Consider the following 17131-nt stretch of genomic DNA (forward strand, 5'->3'; position numbering starts at 1 on the left):
TTGACCCCATTGAACCCCATTGACCCCATTGATCTCCATTGAGGCCCATTGAGCCCCATTGAACCCCATTGAGCCCCATTGATCCCCACTGAGCCCCATTGGGGCCCATTGACCTCCATTGAGCCCCATTGAGCCCCATTGATCCCCATTGAGCCCCATTGGGGCCCATTGACCTCCATTGAGCCCCATTGAGCCCCATTGAGCCCCATTGGGGCCCATTGACCCCACTGATCCCCATTGATCTCCATTGAGCCCCATTGAACCCCATTGACCCCATTGAGCCTCATTGACCCCATTGAGCCCCATTGATCCCCACTGATCCCCATTGAGGCCCATTGAGCCCCTCATTGACTCCCCCATTGATCCCCCCATTGAGCCCCATTGACCCCCATTGATCCCCCCATTGAGCCCCATTGATCCCATTGATCTCCATTGAGGCCCATTGAGCCCCATTGATCCCCATTGACCTCCATTGAGCCCCATTGGGGCCCTTGAGCCCCATTGATCTCCATTGAGGCCCCATTGATCCCCATTGACCCCATTGACCCCCACTGATCCCCCCCATTGATCCCCATTGATCCCCCCCATTGATCTCCCCATTGAGCCCCATTGGCCCCCCATTGTTTGTCACTAATAAAGACCCATTTCTACTACTGAGCTGTTTGGGGGCGGTCACTTGTGGGGCTGGAGGGGGGGGGGGGGATATGGGACTCACTGCCCCACATACAGCCCCATAGCCCCATATACAGCCCCATAGGCACCCCATATAGAGCCCCATTGCCCCCCTGATAAAGTCCCCCCAACCCTATGTATAACCCTATAGGAGCCCCCCCCAACCCCATAGACCCCCCTTTCACCCCCATAACCAGCCCCATAGACCCAGCCCCATAACCAGCCCCATAGACCCCCCCCAGCCCCACATAGAGCCCCATAAGGTCACAGTGGCACATATTTGGGGGGGGGGGGGGGGAAGGTCCTTTATTGGCCCCACACTTCCCCCCCCCCCAACTCCCGCGCCCCACATCCCCCCCCATAGCGCTATGGGGCAGGGGGGGGCCCGATCCCTGAGTGGGGGGGCACAGGGAGGTGATGGGGGCTCCCCATAGCCGCTATAGGGCATCCCCTATAGGGCTCAGAGCCCCTCCAATACTGACCCCCGGCCCCCCCCATAGGGGCCACCCCCCAGCCCCATAGCGCCCCATAGAAGACCATTGCCATAAGCCAACCACCCGGGGCCTATATCCCCCATATGGAGCCCCATGGCCCCATTGCTGCCCCATAAATAGCCCCACAACCACCCTATAGAGCCCCATTGCTGCCCCATAAATAGCCCCACAACCACCCTACAGAGCCCCATTGCTGCCCCATAAATAGCCCCACAACCACCCTATAGAGCCCCATTGCTGCCCCTTAAATAACCCCACAACCACCCTATAGAGCCCCATTGCTGCCCCATAAATAGCCCCACAACCACCCTATAGAGCCCCATTGCTGCCCCATAAATAGCCCCACAACCACCCTATAGAGCCCCATTGCTGCCCCATAAATAACCTCATAACCCCAGCCCTGCTCCTTATAGAGCTCCATAGCCCTACTGCTGCCCCATAGAGCCCCATTCCTGACCCATAAGTAGCTCCATAATCCCCCTATAGAGCCCCATAACAACCCCATTGCTGCCCCATAGCGCCATTACTGCCCCATAAATCCCCTATAGAGCCCCATAACCCCACTGCTGCCCCATAAACACCCCCCGACAGAGGCCCATAGTGGCCCCATAGAACGCCAGACCCTCCCCATAGAGCCCCATAACCCCCCCATAGAACCCCATAACTACCCTACAGAGCCCCATAAGTTCCCCCATAGCCCCCTATAGAGCCCCATAACCACCCCATAAGCCAACTACAGAGCCCCATAACCCCCTATAGAGCCCCATAATCACCCCATAGAGCCCCATAACCACCCCATAACCCTCTTATAGAGCCCCATAACCACCCCATAACCCCCCTATAGAGCCCCATAACCCCCCATAGCGCCCCATAACCCCCCCATAGAGCCCCATAACCCCCCATAGCGCCCCATAACCACCCCATAGAGCCCCATAACCACCACATAACCCCCCTATAAAGCCCCATAACCCCCTATAGCGCCCCATATCCACCACATAATCCCCCTACAGAGCCCCATAACCCCCCTATAGAGCCCCATAACCACCCCATAGCACCCCATAACCACCCCATAGACCCCCATAACCACCCCATAGACCCCCATAACCCCCCCATAGCTCCCCATAACCCCCCCATAACTACCCCGTAGATCCCCATAACCACCCCATAGCACCCCATAACCCCCCCCATAGCACCCCATAACCCCCCCATAGCACCCTATAGCACCCCTATAGCTCCCCATAACCCCCCATAACCACCCCATAACCCCCCTATAGCTCCCCATAACCCCCATAACCCCCCCATAGCTCCCCATAACCCCCCATAACCACCCCATAGCCACCCCATAACCCCCCATAAGCCCCCATAACCACCCCTAGCACCCCATAACCCCCCCATAGCACCCTATAGCACCCCTATAGCTCCCCATAACCCCCCATAACCACCCCATAACCCCCCCATAGCGCCCCATAGCTCCCCATAACCCCCCCATAACCACCCCATAACCCCCCATAGCCCCCCATAGCGCCCCATAGCCCCCCCCATAGCACCCCATAGAGCCCCATAGCCCACCCCATAGCGCCCCATAGCCCCCCCCATAGCACCCCATAGTGCCCCATAGCACCCCATAACCGCCCCATAGCGCCCCATAACCCCCCCATAGCTCCCCATAACCCCCATAACCCCCCCATAGCCCCCCCATAGCTCCCCATAGACACCCCATAGCACCCCATAGCGCCCCATAGCGCCCCATAACCCCCCCCATAGCTCCCCATAGACACCCCATAGCGCCCCATAACCACCCCATAGCGCCCCATAACCCCCCCATAGCGCCCCATAACCCCCCATAACCACCCCATAGCGCCCCATAGCGCCCCATAACCACCCCATAACCCCCCCATAGCGCCCCATAGCCCCCCCCAGCTCAGGTGAGCCAGGGCCGGATGCAGCGCTCGTAGATGGGGCGCAGTTGGTGCCAGGCCGTGTGCGGGACCCCCGGCACCGAGCACCCCCCAAGTGCCCCCCGGGCGGCCAATGAGCGGAGCCCAAAGGAGTCCTGGGAGTAAACCTGGGGCAATGGGGGGGAATGGAGGTAATGGGGGTCAATGGGGGGCAATGGGGAGCAATGGGGTAATGGGGGCAATGGGGAATGGGGGTCAATGGGGAGCAATGGGGGCAATGGGGTAATGGGAATGGGGGTCAATGAGAGTCAATGGGGGCAATGGGGGGCAATGGGGGGAATGGGGGGAAATGGGTCAAATTGGGGTCCCCAGCTGCCCCACAAGCAGGGTCTCAATGGGTCCCCCCACCCCGGAAGTGTGGGTCCCGCCCCCCAAGTGTGGGTCCCCATGGGTCTCTATGGGTCCCGCCCCCCAAGTGTGGGTCCTGCCCCCCAAGTGTGGGTCCCCATGGATCTCTATGAGTCCCACCCCCCAAGTGTGGGTCCTGCCCCCAAGTGTGGGTCCCACCCCCCAAGTGTGGGTCCCCATGGGTCTCTATGGATCCTGCCTCCCAAGTGTGGCTCCCACCCCCCAAGTGTGGGTCCCCATGGGTCTCTATGGGTCCTGCCCCCCAAGTGCGGGTCCCACCCCCCAAGTGTGGGTCCCCATGGGTCTCTATGGGTCCCGCCCCCCAAGTGTGGGTCCCCATGGGTCTCTATGGGTCCCGCCCCCAAGTGTGGGTCCTGCCCCCAAGTGTGGGTCCTGCCCCCAAGTGTGGGTCCCCATGGATGTCTATGGGTCCCGCCCCCCAAGTGTGGGTCCTGCCCCCAAGTGTGGGTCCCGCCCCCCAAGTGTGGGTCCCCATGGGTCTCTATGGGTCCCGCCCCCCAAGTGTGGGTCCCCATGGATCTCTATGGGTCCCACCCCCCAAGTGTGGGTCCCCATGGGTCTCGCCCCCCACGTGTGGGTCCCGCCCCCCAAGTGTGGGTCCCGCCCCCCAAGTGTGGGTCCTGCCCCCAAGTGTGGGTCCCGCCCCCCAAGTGTGGGTCCCGCCCCCCAAGTGTGGGTCCTGCCCCCAAGTGTGGGTCCTGCCCCCCAAGTGTGGGTCCCGCCCCCCAAGTGTGGGTCCCGCCCCCCAAGTGTGGGTCCCGCCCCCCAAGTGTGGGTCCCGCACCTCTTGCGCCTGCATCTCCCGCACGGTCTCGTTGGCATCGTAGAAGCCAAAGAAGCTTCAAGGGGACAAAGCCGGGGGTCAATGGGGGGGGGGGGGGGCAGAGGTTGGGGGGCGCCCCCTAAGTGTGGGGCAGGCTTGGGGGGCAGCCCCACACCTCGACTGCCAGGGGGTGATGACGCCGTCGTCGGGGCCCCCGATCAGCACCAGGCTCCGGATACGCAGCAGGTTCCGCTTCCAGGCTATGGGGAGATGTGGGGCAGGGCCTATAGAGGCTATGGGGAGATGTGGGGCAGGGCCTATAGAGGCTATGGGGAGATGTGGGGCAGGGCCTATAGAGGCTATGGGGTGATGTGGGGCAGGGCCTATAGAGGCTATGGGGTGATGGGGGACAGGGCCTATAGAGGCTATGGGGTGATGTGGGGCAGGGCCTATAGAGGCTACGGGGTAATGGGGGGCCCATAGGGGCTATGGGGAGATGGGGGGCAGGGCCTATAGAGGCTATGGGGTGATGTGGGGCAGGGTCTATAGAGGCTATGGGGTAATGGGGGGGCCATAGGGGCTATGGGGAGATGTGGGGCAGGGTCTATAGAGGCTATGGGGCGATGGGGGGGGCCCATAAGGGCTATGGGGAGATGGGGGGCACAAGCACTATAGTGGTGATGGGGCATGGTGGGTCTAGCTATGGGGTACTATGGAGTGCCTATGGGCTCTATGGGGCTCTATGGTCTCTATGGGTCTCTGTGGGCCTCTATGTGTCTCTATGGGTCTCTATGGGTCTCTATGGGTCGCTATGGGTCTCTATGGGTCTCTATGTGTCTCTATGTGTCTCTATGGGTCGCTATGGGTCTCTATGGGTCTCTATGGTTCCCTATGGTCTCTATGGGTCTCCATGGGTCTCTATGGGTCTCTATGGGTCCCTATGGGTCGCTATGGTCTCTATGGGTCTCTATGGGTCCCTATGGGTCTCTATGGGTCGCTATGGGTCTCTATGGGTCCCTATGGGTCTCTATGGTCTCTATGGGTCGCTATGGGTCGCTATGGGTCTCTATGGGTCGCTATGGGTCTCTATGTGTCTCTATGGGTCTCTATGGGTCTCTATGGGTCTCTATGGGCTCTATGGGTCTCTATGGGTCTCTATGGGTCTCTATGGGTCTCTATGGGCTCTATGGGTCTCTATGGGTCTCTATGGGTCTCTATGGGTCTCTATGGGCTCTATGGGTCTCTATGGGTCGCTATGGGGCTCACCGGATGCATTGGGATGCAATCTCTCATCGTTGAGCAGGGCGAGGAAGTTGCTGCTGTTCAGGTAAAGGTCCCGGTGGTGGGGGTCTGGGGGGGCAATGGGGGTCAATGGGGGGCAATGGGGGTCAATGGGGGTCAATGGGGTCAATGGGGGTCAATGGGGGTCAATGGAGATCAATGGGAGTCAATGGGGGCAATGGGGCTCAATGGGGGTCAATGGGGGTCAATGGGGTCAATGGGGGGCAATGGGGGTCAATGGAGATCAATGGGAGTCAATGGGGGCAATGGGGGCAATGGGGGGCAATGGGGGGCAATGGGGGTCAATGGGGGCAATGGGGGGCAATGGGGGGCAATGGGGGGCAATGGGGTCAATGGGGGGCAATGGGGGCAATGGGGGTCAATGGGGGTCAATGGGGTCAATGGGGGTCAATGGGGGTCAATGGAGATCAATGGGAGTCAATGGGGGCAATGGGGCTCAATGGGGGGCAATGGGGGTCAATGGGGGTCAATGGGGGGCAATGGGGGTCAATGGGGGTCAATGTGGGTCACTGGGGGCCAATGGGGGTCAATGGGGGTCAATGGGGGTCAATGGGGGTCAATGGGGGGCAATGGGGGTCAATGGGGGGCAATGGGGGTCAATGGGGGTCAATGGGGGCAATGGGGGGGGGTCAATGGGGGGCAATGGGGGGCAATGGGGGTCAATGGGGGTCAATGGGGGGCAATGGGGGTCAATGGGGCAATGGGGGCAATGGGGGCAATGGGGGGCAATGGGGGGCAATGGGGGGCAATGGGGCAATGGGGGTCAATGGGGGCAATGGGGGGCAATGGGGGGCAATGGGGGTAAATGGGGGTCAATGGGGGGCAATGGGGGTCAATGGGGGCAATGGGGGTTGTTTTGGGTTGATGTGATTTTGGGTTCATTTTGGGTGATTTGGGGGTGTTTTTGGGGTGTTTTTGGCTGTTTTAGGGGTGCTTTTGGCTGGCTTGGGGCTGTTTTGGGGGTGTTTTTGAAGTGTTTTTGGCTGTTTTTGGCTGTTTTGGCTGTTTCTGGGTGGTTTCGGCTGTTTTCGGCTGGTTTTGACTGTTTTTGGGGTGGTTTTGGGGTGTTTTTGGCTGTTTTTGGTGTGGTTTTGGTGTATTTTTGGGGTGTTTTGGGGGTGTTTTGGGGTGTTTTTTTGTGTTTTGTGGTGTTTTTGGCTGTTTTGGGGGTGTTTTGGCATGTTTTTTGCTTGTTTTGGGGTGTTTTTGGCTGTTTTGGGGGTGTTTTTTGCTGGTTTTAGGATGTTTTTGGCTGGTTTTGGGATGTTTTTGGGGTATGTTTGGGTGTTTTGGGGGCGTTTTTGGCTGTTTTTGGCTGTTTTGGACCTGTTTTGGGCTGTTTTGGGGTTGTTTTTGGGGTGGTTTTGGGTGTTTTTGGCTGGTTTTGGGGTGTTTTTGGGCGTTTCTGCATGTTTTTTGCTGTTTTTGGGGTGGTTTTGGGGTGTTTTTTGGGTGTTTTTGGCTGGTTTTGGGTTGTTTTTGGCGTTTTTGGGGTTGTTTTTGGCTGTTTTCGGGTTTTTTTCGGCTGTTTTTGGCTGTTTTGGGGGTGTTTTTGGCTGTTTTTGGCTGTTTCTGGGGTGTTTTTGGCGGTTTTCTGGGTGTTTTTGGCTGTTTTTGGGGTGTTTTGGGGTGTTTTTGGTTGTTTTTGGCTGTTTTGGGGGTGTTTTTGGGTGTTTTGGGGGTGTTTTTGGCTGTTTTTGGCTGTTTTTGGCTGTTTTTGGCGTGTTTTTGGCTGTTTTTGGCTGTTTCTGGTTGTTTTTGGGTGTTTTTGGCGTGTTTTTGGCTGTTTTTGGCTGTTTTTGGGTGTTTTTGGCTGTTTTTTGGGTGGTTTTGGGGTGTTTTTGGCTGTTTTTGGCTGTTTTTTGGGTGTTTTGGGGTGTTTTTGGCTCTGACCGTTCCAGTAGTTGCAGATGGAGACGCCCTGGCCCAGGGGGGTGTAGCACAGCCGGTACAGGTTGGACTTCATGTGCCGGGGGAAGAGCCACTTGAGGTAGTCGGTGTCTGCGGGACCCACAGCGACCCATAGGGACCCATAGGGACCCATAGGGACCCATAGGGACACATAGCAACCATAGAGACCCATAGGGAACCATAGAGACCCACAGCAACCCACAGGGACCACAGAGACCCATAGGGACACATAGGGACCCATAGAAACCCACAGAGACCCATAGTGACCCATAGCAACCATACAGACCATCGGGACCCATAGAGACCCACAGCAACCCATAGGGACCCATAGAGACCCATAGAGACCCCAGAGGGACTCATAGACCCCATAGCAACCCACAGACCCCCTAGCAACCCATAGAGCCCACAGTGACCCATAGACCCCACAGTGACCCATACTGACCCATAGCGACCCATAGACCCCACAGCGACCCACACTGACCCATAGCGACCCACAGACCCCACAGCGACCCATAGACCCCACAGTGACCCATACTGACCCATAGCGACCCATAGACCCCACAGTGACCCACACTGACCCATAGCGACCCACAGACCCCACAGCGACCCATAGACCCCACAGCGACCCACACTGACCCATAGCGACCCACAGACCCCACAGCGACCCATAGACCCCACAGTGACCCATACTGACCCATAGCGACCCATAGACCCCACAGCGACCCACACTGACCCATAGCGACCCACAGACCCCACAGCGACCCATAGACCCCACAGTGACCCATACTGACCCATAGCGACCCATAGACCCCACAGTGACCCACACTGACCCATAGCGACCCACAGACCCCACAGCGACCCATAGACCCCACAGCGACCCACACTGACCCATAGCGACCCACAGACCCCACAGCGACCCATAGACCCCACAGTGACCCATACTGACCCATAGCGACCCATAGACCCCACAGTGACCCACACTGACCCATAGCGACCCACAGACCCCACAGCGACCCATAGACCCCACAGCGACCCACACTGACCCATAGCGACCCACAGACCCCACAGCGACCCATAGACCCCACAGTGACCCATACTGACCCATAGCGACCCATAGACCCCCCAGTGACCCACACTGACCCATAGCGACCCACAGACCCCACAGCGACCCATAGACCCCACAGCGACCCATAGCGACCCACAGACCCCACAGCGACCCATAGACCCCACAGTGACCCATACTGACCCATAGACCCCACAGCGACCCACACTCACCCATAGCGACCCATAGACCCCACAGCGACCCATAGCGACCCATAGACCCCACAGCGACCCACACTGACCCATAGCGACCCATAGAACCCAGAGCAACCCAGAAACCCCATAGTGACCCATAAGGACCCATAGTCCCCTATAGACCCCATAGGGACCCACAGACCCCCATAACCCCCCCCCCACGAGCCCCATAGGAAGCCCCATCAACCCCCCATAGGGACGCCCCATAACCCCATAGGGGCCCAAGAGACCCCCATAAGGACTCCCATAGGGGCCCCATAGCCCCCCCATAGGGCCCCATAGCCCCCCATAGGGCCCCATAGCCCCCCCATAGGGCCTCATAGCCCCCCATAGGGCCCCATAGCCCCCCCATAGGGCCTCATAGCCCCCCCATAGGGCCCCATAGCCCCCCATAGGGCCCCATAGCCCCCCATAGGGGTGCCCCATAGCCCCCCATAGGGACCCTCATTGCCCCCCATAGGGGTGCCCCATAGCCCCCCATAGGGGCCCCATAGCCCCCCCATAGGGCCCCATAGCCCCCCCATAGGGCCTCATAGCCCCCCATAGGGCCCCATAGCCCCCCATAGGGCCCCATAGCGCTCACCCCCATACTGCCCCATCTGTGGGGCCGCCAGCGAGATGAAGCTGTGCACGTTGTGGTTGGGGGTCGTGGCCAAGAGCGCCCGGCAGATGAGGCCCCCTGCGCCCCATAGAGCCCCATAGAGCCCCATAGAGCCCAGTGAGCCCCATAGAGCCCCATAGAGCCCCATAGAGAACACAGAGCCCCATAGAGCCCCATAGAGCCCCAGTGAGCCCCATAGAGCCCCATAGAGCCCCAGAGAGCCCAGTGAGCCCCATAGAGAACACAGAGCCCCATAGAGCCCAGTGAGCCCCATAGAGCCCAGTGAGCCCCATAGAGAACACAGAGCCCCATAGAGCCCAGTGAGCCCCATAGAGCCCAGTGAGCCCCATAGAGCCCCATAGAGCCCCATAGAGCCCAGTGAGCCCCATAGAGCCCCATAGAGCCCAGTGAGCCCCATAGAGAACACAGAGCCCCATAGAGCCCCATAGAGCAGCATCAGGGACCCTCCCATAGACACCCCCCCCATAGCCCCTCATTGACCCCATAGCCCCTATGGGTCCCCCACTGACCCCCACTGATAGCCATGGACATAAGAGTGCCCCATACATCCACATTACCCCATTGGCCCCCATTACCCCCATTGACCCCCATTGACCCATAACCCCCATTACCCCCCATTGCCCCACTGACCCCACTGCCCCATTACCCCCATTCCCATCGCCCCATTGACCCCCATTCCCCCCATTGATCCCATTGCCCCCCATTCCCCCCATTGACCCCCATTACCCCCCATAGCCCCACAGAGCACATTCCCCCCATTGCCCCACATTGTCCCATTGACCCCCATTCCCCCCATCGCCCCATTGCGCCCCATAGCCCCCATAGCCCCATTCGCCCCCACTGCCCCCCATTCCCATTGCCCCCCATTGCCCCCCATTGCCCCCACTGCTCCCATTGCCCCCATTCCCCCATTGACCCCCATTCCCCCATTGCCCCCATAGCCCCATTTGCCCCCACTGCCCCCCATTCCCCCCATTGCCCCATTACCCCCATTGACCCCCATTGAACCCATTCCCCCCATTGACCCCCATCGCCCCATAGCCCCATTCGCCCCATTGACCCCCATTGACCCCACTGCTCCCATTGCCCCCCATCGCCCCATAGCCCCCATTGCCCCACATTACACCATAGCCCCCATAACCCCATTACCCCATTGGCCCCCATTCCCCCATTGACCCCCATTACCCCATAGCCCCCATAACCCCATACCCCCCATTGACCCCCATTGCCCCCCATCGCCCCATAGCCCCCATTGACCCCCATTCCCATTGCCCCCCATTGCCCCCACTGCTCCCATTGCCCCCTATTCCCCCACTGACCGCCATTACCCCATTGCCCCCATTGCCCTCATTGCCCCCATTACCCCATTGACCCCCATTACCCCATTGCCCCCCACTGCCCCCCATTCCCATTGACCCCCATTCCCCCCATTGACCCCCATCTCCCCATTGTCCCATTGACCCCCATTACCCCATTGACCCCCATTACCCCATAGGCCCCCATAGCCCCATTCGCCCCATTGACCCCCATTGACCCCACTGCTCCCATTGCCCCCCATTACCCCCCATTACCCCATAGCCCCCATAACCCCATTCCCCCCATTGCCCCACTGCCCCCATCGCCCCATAGCCCCCATTGACCCCCATTCCCCCATAGCCCCCCATCTCCCCATAGCCCCCATTGACCCCCACTGCCCCACTGCTCCCATTGACCCCCATTGTCCCCATTACCCCATAGCCCCCCACTGCCCCCCATTCCCATTGCCCCCCATTCCCATTGACCCCCATTACCCCATAGCCCCCCACCGCCCCCCATCTCCCCATAGCTCTCACCCTGGCTGTACCCCACCAGGTGCACCCCATCGGCCGCGTTGGCCATGATGGGCTCCAGCGCCCTCCGGAAGCCCTCGACCTGGACCCATAGCGGCCGCAGCGACGCCCCCCGGTCAAAGAGGTCCAGGACGGTGACCTCGGTGCCAGGGTGGCTCTATGGGGCAGCCCCATAGCGGGACGGGGTCACACAAAGGGGATCTATGGGGCAGCCCCATAGCGGGACGGGGTCACACAAAGGGGATCTATGGGGCGGCCCCATAGCGGGAGGGGGTCACACAAAGGGGATCTATGGGGCAGCCCCATAGCGGGACGGGGTCACACAAAGGGGATCTATGGGGCAGCCCCATAGCGGGACGGGGTCACACAAAGGGGATCTATGGGGCGGCCCCATAGCGGGACGGGGTCACACAAAGGGGATCTATGGGGCGGCCCCATAGCGGGACGGGGTCACACAAAGGGGATCTATAGGGCAGCCCCATAGCGGGACGGGGTCACACAAAGGGGATCTATGGGGCAGCCCCATAGCGGGACGGGGTCACGCAAAGGGGATCTATGGGGCAGCCCCATAGCGGGAGGGGGTCACACAAAGGGGATCTATGGGGCAGCCCCATAGCGGGACGGGGTCACACAAAGGGGATCTATGGGGCGGCCCCATAGCGGGACGGGGTCACACAAAGGGGATCTATGGGGCGGCCCCATAGCGGGACGGGGTCACACAAAGGGGATCTATGGGGCAGCCCCATAGCGGGACGGGGTCACAAACGGGATCTATGGGGCAGCCCCATAGCGGGACGGGGTCACACAGAGGGGATCTATGGGGCAGCCCCATAGCGGGACGGGGTCACACAAAGGGGATCTATGGGGCAGCCCCATAGCGGGACGGGGTCACACGAAGGGGATCTATGGGGCAGCCCCATAGCGGGACGGGGTCACGCAAAGGGGATCTATGGGGCGGCCCCATAGCGGGACGGGGTCACGCAAAGGGGATCTATGGGGCAGCCCCATAGCGGGACGGGGTCACGCAAAGGGGATCTATGGGGCAGCCCCATAGCGGGACGGGGTCACGCAAAGGGGATCTATGGGGCAGCCCCATAGCGGGATGGGGTCACACAAAGGGGATCTATGGGGCAGCCCCATAGCGGGACGGGGTCACACAAAGGGGATCTATGGGGCAGCCCCATAGCGGGACGGGGTCACACAAAGGGGATCTATGGGGCGGCCCCATAGCGGGACTGGGTCACACAAAGGGGATCTATGGGGCAGCCCCATAGCGGGATGGGGTCACACAAAGGGGATCTATGGGGCAGCCCCATAGCGGGATGGGGTCACACAAAGGGGATCTATGGGGCAGCCCCATAGCGGGACGGGGTCACACAAAGGGGATCTATGGGGCAGCCCCATAGCGGGACGGGGTCACGCAAAGGGGATCTATGGGGCGGCCCCATAGCGGGACGGGGTCACACAAACGGGATCTATGGGGCGGCCCCATAGCGGGACGGGGTCACGCAAAGGGGATCTATGGGGCGGCCCCATAGCGGGACGGGGTCACACAAAGGGGATCTATGGGGCGGCCCCATAGCGGGAGGGGGTCACACAAAGGGGATCTATGGGGCGGCCCCATAGCGGGACGGGGTCACACAAAGGGGATCTATGGGGCGGCCCCATAGCGGGACGGGGTCACACAAAGGGGATCTATGGGGCAGCCCCATAGCGGGACGGGGTCACACAAAGGGGATCTATGGGGCGGCCCCATAGCGGGAGGGGGTCACACAAAGGGGATCTATGGGGCGGCCCCATAGCGGGACGGGGTCACACAAAGGGGATCTATGGGGCGGCCCCATAGCGGGACGGGGTCACACAAAGGGGATCTATGGGGCAGCCCCATAGCGGGACGGGGTCACGCAAAGGGGATCTATGGGGCGGCCCCATAGCGGGACGGGGTCACGCAAAGGGGATCTATGGGGCGGCCCCATAGCGGGACGGGGTCACGCAAAGGGGATCTATGGGGCGGCCCCATAGCGGGACGGGGTCACGCAAAGGGGATCTATGGGGCAGCCCCATAGCGGGACGGGGTCACGCAAAGGGGATCTATGGGGCGGCCCCATAGCGGGACGGGGTCACACAAAGGGGATCTATGGGGTGGCCCCATAGAGGATGGAGTATTTGGGGTATTTTATGCTATTTTTGGCCAATTTGGGTCCATTTTCACCCATTTTGGGTCTATTTTCACCTATTTTGGGTCATTTTCACCCATTTTTCATCTATTTTCGCTTTTTTTTGTCTATTTTCACCCATTTTGGGTCCATTTTCACCTATTTCGCGTCTATTATTGCCCATTTTGGGTCCATTTTTACCTATTTTGGGTCTATTTTCACCCAGTTTGGGTCTATTTTCACCTATTTTGGGTCTATTTTCGCCCATTTTGGGTCTATTTTTGCTCATTTTGTGTCTATTTTCAGCTATTTTAGGTCTATTTTCACCTATTTTGGGTTATTTTCACCCATTTTTGGTCTATTTCCACCCATTTTCGGCTCATTTTCACCTATTTTGGGTCTATTTTCACCCATTTTGGGTCAATTTTCACCTATTTTGGGACTATTTTCACCTATTTTGGTCTATTTTCACCCATTTTGGGTCTATTTTCACCCATTTTGGGTCCATTTTCACCTATTTTGGGTCCATTTTCACGTATTTTGGGTCTATTTTCACCCATTTTGGGTCTATTTTAACCTATTTTGGGTCTATTATTGACCATTTTTAGTCTATTTTCACCCATTTTGGGTCTATTTTCACCCATTTTGGGTCTATTTTCACCCATTTTGGGTCATTTTAACCGATTTCGGGTCTATTATTGCCCATTTTTAGTCTATTTTTGCCCATTTTTAGTCTATTTTTACCTATTTTGGGTCTATTTTCACCTACTTTTAGTCTATTTTCTCCCATTTTAGGTTATTTTCGCTCATTTTGGGTCTATTGTTACCTATTTTGGCTCTATTTTTGCTCATTTTTGGTCTATTTTCATCCATTTTGGGTCTATTTTCACCTATTTTGGGTTATTTTCACCCATTTTGGGTCCATTTCCACCCATTTTGGTCTATTTTCACCCATTTCAGGTCTATTTTCACCCATTTCGGGTCTATTTTCACCTATTTTAGGTCATTTTCACCCATTTTGGGTCCATTTCCACCCATTTTGGGTCTATTTTCACCCATTTCGGGTCTATTTTCACCTATTTTAGGTCATTTTCACCCATTTTGGGTCTATTTTCACCCATTTTGGGTCCATTTTCACCCATTTTGGGTCTATTTTAACCTATTTTGGGTCTATTTTCACCCATTTTGGGTCCATTTTCACCCATTTTGGGTCTATTTTCACCTATTTTGGGTCTATTTTCACCCATTTTGGGTCCATTTTCACCCATTTTGGGTCTATTTTAACCTATTTTGGGTCTATTTTCACCCATTTTGGGTCATTTTAACCTATTTTGGGTCTATTATTGCCCATTTTTAGTCTATTTTCACCCATTTTGGGTCTATTTTCACCCATTTTGGGTCATTTTAACCTATTTTGGGTCTATTATCACCCATTTTTAGTCTATTTTCACCCATTTTGGGTCATTTTAACCTATTTTGGGTCTATTATTGCCCATTTTTAGTCTATTTTCACCCATTTTGGGTCCATTTTCACCCATTTTGGGTCCATTTTCACCCATTTTGGGTCCATTTTCACCTATTTTGGGTCCATTTTCACCCATTTTGGGTCCATTTTCACCTATTTTGGGTCCATTTTCACCCATTTTGGGTCTATTTCCGCCCATTTTTGGCTCATTTTCACCCATTTTGGGTCTATTTTCACCTATTTTGGGTCTATTTTTATCTATTTTTGGTCTATTTTCACCTATTTTGGGTCTACTTTCACCCATTTTGGGTCTATTTTCACCCATTTTGGGTCCATTTTCACCTATTTTAGCTCATTTTCACCTATTTTGGGTCTATTTTCACCCATATCGGGTCTATTTTCGCCCATTTTGGGTCTGTTTTCACTCATTTCGGGTCTATTTTCTCCTATTTGCGGTTGTTTTACCCTATCTTTGGTCTATTATCGCCCATTTCGGGTCTATTTTCACCTATTTTAGGTCATTTTCACCCATTTCGGGTCCATTTTCACCCATTTTGGGTCTATTTTCACCTATTTTGGGCCTATTTCGGGCCTATCCCCTCCCGCTCCCCCCTCCCCTCCCGGCCTGTTCCATTCCCACACCCCTCGGGGGGGGTCGGTCTGAGTTGGGACATCCCATTCCCCTCCCCCCCGCCGTTTTTGGGTCCGTTTCGGGTCCTCACCTCCGCGATGAATCCCCGCAGGGCCCGGAAGTCCCCGGGGCCATCGAAGAGCCCGAACCGGGGGGGGGTGTCCAGGTTGGGGCCGGTTTCACCCATTTTGGGTCCATTTTCACCCATTTTGGGTCATTTTCACCTATTTCACGTCTATTATTGCCCATTTTTCTCAATTTTGGGTCCATTTTTACCTATTTTGGGTCTATTTTCACGCATTTTGGGTCTATTTTCACCCATTTTGGGTCCATTTTCACCTATTTTGTGTCTATTTTCACCCATTTTGGGTCCATTTTCACCCATTTTGGGTCATTTTCACCTATTTCACGTCTATTATTGCCCATTTTTAGTCTATTTTTCTCAATTTTGGGTCCATTTTTACCTATTTTGGGTCTATTTTCACGCATTTTGGGTCTATTTTCACCTATTTTGGGTCTATTTTCGCCCATTTTGGGTCTATTTTTGCCCATTTTGGGCCTATTTTCACCCATTTCAGGTCTATTTCCTTCATTTTTGGTCTATTTTCACCTATTTTGGGTCTATTTTTGCTCATTTTTGGTCCATTTTCACCTATTTGGGTCTATTTTCACCCATTTTGTGTCTATTTTCACCCATTTCGGGTCTATTTTCACCTGTTTCAGGCCTATTTTCACCCATTTTTGGCTCATTTTCACCCATTTTGGGTCTATTTTCACCCATTTTGTGTCTATTTTCACCCATTTTGGGTCTATTTTCACCCATTTGGGGTCCATTTTCACCCATTTGGGGTCCATTTTCACCCATTTGGGGTCCATTTTCACCCATTTTGGGTCTATTTCCACCTACTTTGGGCCTATTTCGGGCCCATCCCCTCCCGCTCTCTCCCCCTCCCCTCCCGGCCTGTTCCATTCCCACACCCCTCAGGGGGGGGTCGGTCTGAGTTGGGACATCCCATTTCCCCTCCCCCCCGCCGTTTTTGGGTCCGTTTCGGGTCCTCACCTCCGCGATGAATCCCCGCAGGGCCCGGAAGTCCCCGGGGCCATCGAAGAGCCCGTGCACGATCACCACGGGCCGGTGCGCGGAGCCCCGGCCCCCCCCGCCGCCGCCTCCACACAGCACCCACAGCCCCGCCGCCGCCATCATCAGCGCGGGCGCCACCATCGCACACACCTGGGGGGGGGGTTGGGGGGGGGCGAAACCAAAACCACACCAAAAAACAGAGGGGGGAGGGGGTCTTGTGCACCCCCACCCCCACCTCATTTTTACCCTCCCCATCCCCCACCAGCACCCAGCCGTGTTTACCTGCCGGCTCCCCGCCCCCATCGCTGACGTCATGTCCGGGGAGGAACTAACTCACACACCACCCCCCCCCCCAAGGTTGGGAATGGTTCCGCCCCGCGCTGGGTGTGAGGGAGGGAGGTGGGAGGGAAGCCACGCCCCCCCCTGTAGGCTCCGCCCCCCGTCTGTTTGTGCTTATGGGGCACTTGTGGGGCACTTGTGGGTCTCTATAGGGCACTTATGGGGCACTTATGGGTCTCTATAGGGAACTTATAGGTCTCTATAGGGCACTTGTGGGGCACTTATGGGTCTCTATAGGGCACT

General features: G+C 57.1%; 1 protein-coding gene across 1 annotated transcript; it reads right to left on the reverse strand.

Annotated features, from left to right (window-relative positions):
• Positions 1 to 3082: 3082 nt before the first annotated feature.
• On the reverse strand, positions 3083 to 16635 carry PPT2 (palmitoyl-protein thioesterase 2; the record flags this gene model as incomplete). Its single annotated transcript, XM_062637375.1, has 8 exons — positions 3083 to 3231; positions 4278 to 4332; positions 4432 to 4516; positions 5523 to 5606; positions 7452 to 7559; positions 9349 to 9444; positions 11220 to 11373; positions 16529 to 16635. Coding segments are annotated over 8 exons (833 nt in total), but the record flags the coding sequence as incomplete, so codon positions are not given.
• Positions 16636 to 17131: the final 496 nt, after the last annotated feature.

The sequence above is a fragment of the Pezoporus occidentalis genome, unplaced genomic scaffold, assembly GCF_034315485.1.
Source record: "Pezoporus occidentalis ecotype Australia unplaced genomic scaffold, CSIRO_AGI_Poc_V1 ctg1148, whole genome shotgun sequence".
Taxonomy (NCBI): Eukaryota; Metazoa; Chordata; class Aves; order Psittaciformes; family Psittacidae; genus Pezoporus; species Pezoporus occidentalis.